This window comes from Parus major, chromosome 4 (genome assembly GCF_001522545.3).
Source record: "Parus major isolate Abel chromosome 4, Parus_major1.1, whole genome shotgun sequence".
NCBI lineage: Eukaryota > Metazoa > Chordata > Aves > Passeriformes > Paridae > Parus > Parus major.
In genome coordinates this window covers 19,955,854-19,963,613 of record NC_031771.1, presented here as the reverse complement: position 1 = coordinate 19,963,613, position 7,760 = coordinate 19,955,854, and the positions used below count along the sequence as shown (strand labels likewise).

At 40.0% G+C, this 7,760-nt stretch overlaps 1 protein-coding gene across 2 annotated transcripts; it reads left to right on the top strand.

Annotated features, from left to right (window-relative positions):
* The first annotated feature begins 19 nt into the window (after positions 1-19).
* Positions 20-7,557, top strand: TRMT10A (tRNA methyltransferase 10A). Of its 2 annotated transcripts, none has more exons than XM_015624166.3 (8): positions 20-268; positions 973-1,276; positions 2,272-2,434; positions 2,867-2,938; positions 3,359-3,433; positions 4,404-4,553; positions 5,102-5,207; positions 6,519-7,557. In XM_015624166.3, the coding sequence occupies exons 2-8, from the start codon at positions 1,002-1,004 to the stop codon at positions 6,683-6,685; spliced, it is 1,008 nt and encodes a 335-aa protein (XP_015479652.1). In that variant the 5' UTR covers positions 20-268; positions 973-1,001; the 3' UTR covers positions 6,686-7,557. The 2 variants fall into 2 exon arrangements, with proteins under 2 accessions (XP_015479652.1, XP_015479650.1); XM_015624164.3 differs by having other exon boundaries at positions 21-264.
* The last annotated feature ends 203 nt before the right edge of the window (positions 7,558-7,760 follow it).

The window sequence follows — 7,760 nt, the reverse complement described above, 5'->3', positions numbered from 1 at the left end:
CCTGCGGCCGGCCTACTGCAGTCATGAGGGGCTTATGGCGTGTCCGTGTATAGATACACGTGCGCTTGCGAGTGTATATGTCTGTGTGCCTGAGCGCCTATGTAGATGCGCGCAGGTGTGCGGGCAAAGCTCGGTGTGTGAACGCCCTCAGACAGGGAAATCAGGATGTGCCAGCAAAACCTCCGCTGATTTTCTGGTGTCCTGTGTGTTTCCTGTCTCTGCTGCTACTGTAGGAAGCCGGGGAGTTGCTCTTTCCTGCCTGTTGTAGGTGCAGTGTTCTCCGGTGAAGTTGTCCTTGGGGAATTGTGTGGGTGTCGAGCACAGAGGAGCTGCTAGTGCAGGAAAATCGTGCTTGCCATTGGAAAGGAGTGGTTCTAATTGTAATTGATTTGAACCGAGAGCGTTTTGCTGATTTACAATTATCCATCCTTTTGCTTGTTGTGTTCGTCTACTGACAGTGGCCGGTGTCTGTTATTGTCCAGTGTCTTCTGTTTTCAGGAGAAATAAAAATGTATCTTGAAGGAGTACTGCTCGTTCACACTTTTTTTTCGCCCCCCCCCCAATGGCTTTAGTGACTTTAAAATTACATTTCTCTGTAGAAAATATCTACTTCTGTAGATATTGCAAGATACTACTTTAATTTTTTGTGTTTGTGTACACATACTGCTAATGCTTTTTTTATGTTACATTTGATTCATTATGATTCCCTAATTTTATGCTGTTGTTCTTTTGCAAAGCTTTTAATTAAGAACTATTCACTACCTGCACATTTAGCAGGCAGAATTTTAGACTATCAGAATAAAAAATAGGTTAAAATCTTTCTAGAATGTTCTATAATACTATTTGCAGAGGCTTTAAGCAAACAAAAAAGGCCTTTTCTTATTCTTTATTCAGGCTTATATTCAGGTGTTGAGTGGTATTTGTTCCAGTTGAGCATCTTGTTAATGACGCTCATATCACTTTGTTTCCTAGAGAACTGGTGAGCAGAAAACTTGTTTTTAATGGAATGTCCAGCACATGCTGAGAAACAAGTCAGAAAAACCAGCAGAAAGCTAATGTCATCTGAAACACCCACAGCCGGTCCAGAGGTGCCAATGGAAAATACCCTGTTCCCTGGAGTTCCTGATGTGGAAGGAAAGGCAAAGTCAAATGATGGTCCAGTAGAGAGACTGGAGGCAGGCTCAGGCAAGGAAGAATGCCTTGAGTCCATGTCCAAGAGGCAAAGGAAGAAGCTGTTGAAGCAGAAGCAGTGGGAAGAACAGAAAGATCTACGGAGGTATGGTTTGCAAAGGAGCTTCCCATGGTTCACATGTAATATTTGGTGCTAATAATAACGACGTGTCAGCAGAATTTTCTTGTGAATTGCTTCATCAAATCAAGGCAGTTGAACCAGTTTTCTCCCACATCAGGTTTAAAGCAGTAGCCCCAGGCTACTTCGTCTGCACTTAAAGAGGCTGTGGAGGTAAGCGTCCCCTCCTCATACTAGAATTGTTCCTCGGCTTCAAGAGGATGTCAGGAGGGATTCAAATGTGCATGTTTTTCATTTGTCAGAAGGGGGATGGAACGAGTGGCCTTGTTCCTTTCTGAATGGGCTGCACTTCTTTTCCTGGTGCTGTCAGACTTGAGACTCTTAGACACACTGAATAAAAGCAGCTGCATTTGACACCTGAAGTGCTGTGCTACAAGTTAAGCTGGCTTATGTTGAGCTTCTGTTTTGTTGTGTTGAGAGAAGGTGTATCTGCGAATGGATTGATGGTGGTTTATTCTTATCCCACTGGCTGCCGGGTGCTCCATCCCAAGACAGTGGTTGTTACTGTCTCTGAAATTTGATCTCCCTACTGCCTGCTCCTATCAGGAGGAAAGGAGGATGGAACAATTTCTTCAGAAGCCTTTTGAAAAACTGTTCAGTGAAACAGCATGTAAATTGCCTTACTCATTCTGATCCTGATAGCGTGATTTTGTCAGTCTTTTTGGTTAGTTCTGTTAGGAGACTTGACTCAGAGCACCTTTAAATCTGTGAGACTCCCAGTACTGAGTTAACTGAATTTGTGTCAGATGTCTGTCTTTGTAGGTTTTAGAGAACTTCACAAAGATGGAGGGGTGTTTTGTGCTGGTTTCAGTGTAGCACAAATGCAGGCAGCAGGCTGAGTTTTAGCTGTCACAGTCACAGAACAGCCACTTTTGCCCTAGAAGTCTGCATTTGTGTGCATAACACAGTACCTCAGCAGACCTGGCAGCACTTTTTGAGGATCGATTTGTTTGTTTACTTAGGCAGAAACGAAAAGAAAAACGCCAGAAGAGAAAACTAGAACGTCAGTCAAAATTGGATTCCAGTAGTGAGGGAAATGACAGAAAGTGCATGCGCAGGGAAGTTGTTCCTAGCACGCTTCGCCTCATTGTGGACTGCAGCTTTGATGACCTGATGGTCTTAAAGGTAAAAGGAACTTCAGATTAACTGAGTACATTTAATTTTCTTAAATATATACTGTATGCTCTCAGAATATTCCTATGGGTTAAAGGTCAAGTATTGTCACAGTGATAAACCGGATTCCTCAGATTTTTTTTGTATGTTAATTAAATCCCTGTGATTTTTTTTTTTTTTTTGTATAATAATGTCAATCAAGCACATGCATAGAGGTGTCTTAAGTACACCTGTGTGGAAGATGTGTGTGTCTCCTTGTCACCATAACCCCTTCAACAGTGGGTGTTTTTTCTTTCAGGATCTAATGGCTGCACTCTCTGAGCAGTCACTTTTGCCAGTTAAAAGCTTCCTTTTTCTCTCTTTAACTTCTAACTGGTTCATGATGAAGCATTTTGTGATGGTCTCTATGAAGGACTAAATAAAAACAAATTGTGTTGTGTACAGGATGTTAAGAAGCTTCACAAGCAGATTCAGAGATGTTACGCAGAAAACCGCAAAGCTTTTCATCCTGTGCAGGTATGTTTGAACAAACTGAACACTGACTGCTGCCAAGCACCAAACATGAGAACTGTAGTAGGAAAAGAAAATATATAAGCTGCCTCTTTCATAAGAAAATTACTTCTATTGTAACACACACATGTTATAAAGATACCCCTCTATATGGAACAGTATGCGCATGCAGATGAAAAGTGCCAGATCCAGGTGTGCCACTAAGAGGCTGTTGATGCTCTTGGTTTTAGCTGTGACAGATTTAAAAAAAAAAATCCAAATTTGTCTTTTAAACGTATCACTAACTATATGAGTATGGTCCTAGTACCACTTCCATCTAAAAAATAGTAATAGTTTTAGCTAACAGTTAAGGGTAGAAGGAGAGGAAACAGATTGTGGCAAATTGATGTTTCTGTATTTTGTACCTCTTGTGTGTTCTGTTTGAAGTTTTACTTGACCAGCCATGGAGGACAGTTGAAGACCAACATGAATGAAAATGACAAAGGATGGGTGAATTGGAAGGTGAATAATTGTGTATTTCTGTAAAAAGTTAGTCTTGATTGTAGTTGTTAACTATATTGTTAGTTGTGAAGAACATTATTTTTTTCCACATGGGTTTTTTCTAATACAGGCGAGCAGTAGCATATTTGAAAAAGTGTCACTTTTTGTCCTTTTAACTGATTTAACTTAAATAAGGCAAAGACTGCTTCTCTTGCATTTAGATTTGATTTTTGCTTGAAAAACTACACACAGATCCATTTTTACTTACTTTTATTGAACAAATTCCATTCTTGATAGACTAAGCAGGACTCCTTGATTTAGGCAATTCTGGCAGTTGTCTGTGTTGACAGTGCTCTTTTATCCATGTCAAAATAAAACTTGTCAGTTGGGATGTGATTCTCTCATGTGCACCTTCACTTCCATCAGGCTGCCCCTCAGTGCTGAAGTGTTCTGGAGAACACTTTCTGTTCTTGTCTTATGGTCAAACTCATGTTGGCTTTCCTTGTGACTCCCTGTTATGCCACCATTCCAACAACTTCAAAGGAAGAGCACCTAGAACAAATAAAAGCAGTCCTGTTTCCAGCAGTTCTTGTACAATAACTGTCCCATGAGAGCTTAGCATAAACTTCTCTTACTGAACTGAATGTTAACTGTTTGCTTCTGGATTCACTTTTTTAATGGACTTGAAAATTAGTTGGATCTGTAGGAGACGTATGGCAACATTTGAAGGGAATCACAAGAACTTAAGGATTTGTAAAGTTCTTTTGGGATTTCAGAAATTTTCCTGTTGGTTTTTGCAAATCAGAGCTCTAGGAACTGGATTGTTTACACAGAAAATTAATCTGCACTGAGCTACATATTTGAACATGAAGGAGGGATGTGGAATGACCACATACTGTTGGATTTATTTTGCCAGTCCCATCTTGGGTCTATAAAGCTTGGCCAGCAATTCATCAGTTGAATGTAACTTCTTTTAACTACTTTTTTTGAGGATATCCAAATTAGAACAGAGCACTACAGTGAGCTAATAAAGAAAGAAGACCTAGTATATCTTACCTCAGATTCCCCAGACGTTCTCAGAGAGCTTGATGAGAAGAAAGCCTACGTGATTGGAGGACTGGTGGATCACAATCACCACAAGGTAAACTGGGCCTGTTTCTTTTCAGCTTTTTATGGCACCTTATTTGGCATTGCTGTTCATGTGTAAACTAACATAATTAATAATGAGAAAATGTCTTCAAAAAGAATTCCAAAAAATGTTGAAGAAATATGAAAAATGCTTGTGGTGGTAGCAGGCTTGTGTTCCAGAGTTTTCTTATCCTTTACTCTTCTGAAAAAATACCGAGTGACTACAACCTGAATAACTTTGTACTTTAACACAAGCTCACCTTTAAAACAGGCTAAGGCTGATGGTTCTAGAGCTGCAACTGCTTGAACACTTTTCATTTGCAGTCCTTTTGACCACAGGTCACAGTGTGGCATTTATAGAAAGTGAGTTTTCCAGAGGTAGTAGCCCTTGAGGCTGGTGCTGTCCTACAGGGGTAAGTTTCTTTTTGTAACCAACTTCTAAAGCAACATCGTGGCAGCACAGGCAAAACTCTTGGTAGAAAATGATACTTGTAGTAAATCTGTATAGACTGATTTGAAACAGTAATTCTCGGTCCACTTGTTTTGTTATCTTTTCCCCAGGGTATTACTTACAAAAAAGCTGTAGAGCAGGGAATTGGTCATGCACAGCTCCCGCTTGGAAATTTTGTCAAAATGAACAGTCGCAAAGTGTTAGCTGTCAATCATGGTAAGTTCTAAATCATAAAATAATTACATTATTTTAGAATATACCAGTGATAATCACAGTTCAAACCCTCTGCACTGTAGTGCAGATACCTAAGCCTTGTTTTATTGTGTTGGTATTTCTTAACTTCAGTTGGCTTCAGAATACACTGATCGTCCTGACCTTGAGCTATTATAGATATGGTTAAATGTAAACAATGGTGTCTTAGCCATTTAGAAGTGCACATTGTATCCTGTTGGCTCGTCTGAGGATTACTTGAGGCTTCCTTACCATCCTGGTCTTGTTTCCAGGCTTACTGTATAAGTGCATGAAATGTTGGAAACTATCTGACATTGTTTTATTGTAGTGTACACATTTTGTGCCAAGGGATGATGACTGTTTCTGATGTTTTCACCTCTTTGGACAGCTTTGTTCAGCAGTAACTGCCTCAGTGCCTGTAGACTTTCCTCAGTTGGTGTCAGCAGTACTCCAACTACTGAACTTTCATAACTGTATTTTTACCTGATTTCCTGGTTCTGATTGAAATATTCAATTGCTTAACCAAGCCTTGAATTCTGCTCCTTTTAAACTTTCAGCTTTATTATTAGGTTGTCTTCCAGTGTCACTAAACAAAAATACATGCAAAATGGAGCCTACTCAGACTTTCATGGAAGTTTTTGACATGGTGTCAAAGTCTTTATTGTGCCCCACTCCACATTCTTCAGCTTATCTTACCTTGCTTTATTTCAAGTTTGTTTGTTTTTTTATGTAACACATTGCGCAATGATAACTTTATTTTCTGAAAATGCTGTATTAGTGAGGCTGGCATTTGCATGATAATAACAACTGTATAAGCATGGAGGAGCATATAGTATGGCACAGGACGTAAAAATTACCAAACTCTGTGTATTTGTAAGACTTTATATGTTTCTAAAATTGGATCTTTCACTATTGCTTTATATAGAAAGAAATAATAAGAGCTAATTATCAGAGGGGGTCAAAATCTTTGTTAAAGTGCATCCACAGCAGGATTCCTGTCAAATATGTGACAGCATTGGTGCCTGTACAGAAGGCACTGGTGAGACTGCAGTATTTGTCTCAGTCTCTGAGAGAAATACTGTCATGCAGCTGGAGACTTGGGGTATGCTTGGCTTCAGGCTGCAGTAGTAGCAGAATTGCCATGTCTGTTCCTGCCTGCATTTCATCAGCGCTGCTCTGAAGATGCCACAAGAGAATGCACATGAACCTCTGTAAAGATGGATTTGGGGATGTGTTGCTATCAGCAGTTCACTTACTTCCCTGTAAAAGAGCTGATGGACTTTTCTGATGTTTCAGTGTTTGAGATCATCCTTGCATACCTGGAGAAGAGAGACTGGAAGGAGGCTTTTTTCAGTGTCCTGCCACAGAGGAAAGGGGCTGTTCCTTTGGGAGAAGCCAATGATTCGTCCAAACATGCTCTGTCTGGAAAAGAAGATGAAGACAATGACTCAGACAGTAACTAGGCTTTAGAATGAGATGGTGAGAAAGATGAGACATGCAGTTTGTGGAATAAAATTGGGACATGAAGTAGTTTTACTTCAAAGACTGTCTGCAGCCCTCATAATGCTAAATTGTCTCAGCGCTTGGTAGTCCCAGAACAGAGGTTTTGTGCATGAAGGGTTAAGTTAAATGCAGGTTTCTACCCTGAAACTTCAATATAATAACTTTTTTTTAAAAAAAGGAAATAAATTAATGGCAAATGCAGCATTTATTTTTTTTTTCCAGGGAAGCTGTTTAATTTTTTTAATATTATTTTTTATACATACCAAGTTGGGTGTAAATGCCAAGAGCATTAGTAGTTACTATTTTAAAGTCTACATTCTTGTCTCCATTTCTGTTCAAAAGCTTTCTTAAAAGCAGTGAATGAGAAGTGTTCCTTTGGCTCCAAAACCTGTACCACTAGTGCCTGCTGCAAAGTGCGCATGAACACTCTGAACAAAAATTCTGAGTTTCCTGAGCATCTCAAGAGACAATCACAAGCAACTGAACTGCCTGATTCATATTCTGTGTTTAGTTAGCTGGGGTCAGTAGGTGAAGTATAAATGTGGGGTTAAACCAGTGCTTTATACTTGAGTTTGAGAGGGATGGGTGTTAGCACAGGTGCAAATCATGTGTCTTGTCTGGCACATGGTGCACACTGAGGTGACTCAAACACTTTGGATTATTTCTTCATATTCTCAGCAAAATTTATCACACAGCCTCAAAACAACACCAGGAGGGAGGAACTCTTTCTTACCGGTCACTCAGATTCAGTATTCCTGAATGGCATGATCCTGTATGTATTGTATTGTATTGTCTATAAAATATTTTTCCTTTAAAAAAAGTCATAATCTTAGTCTTGGCTGGATGTTCTGATTCTGACTCATCAACTGACTTTGGTGCTTTGACAAAGTAGTGAAGTGGACACCTTGGAAGTGAGGCTTTGCTTCAGCCCTGTGAGGCTGCCTATCCCTTTCTTCCCCAGGGAGTGGCCAGGTAGCTGCAGCGTCTGAGTAAGTGCAGCTCTCACACAGGTTTCTCATGCCTGAAGAGCAAGAG

Coding starts and splice junctions, on each gene's coding strand:
- TRMT10A (XM_015624166.3), top strand. CDS start 1,002: ATGGAATGTCCAGCACATGCTGAGAAACAAGTCAGAAAAACCAGCAGA. Junction 1,277..2,271: donor GAACAGAAAGATCTACGGAG/GTATGGTTTGCA, acceptor TTGTTTACTTAG/GCAGAAACGAAAAGAAAAAC. Junction 5,208..6,518: donor AGTGTTAGCTGTCAATCATG/GTAAGTTCTAAA, acceptor CTGATGTTTCAG/TGTTTGAGATCATCCTTGCA.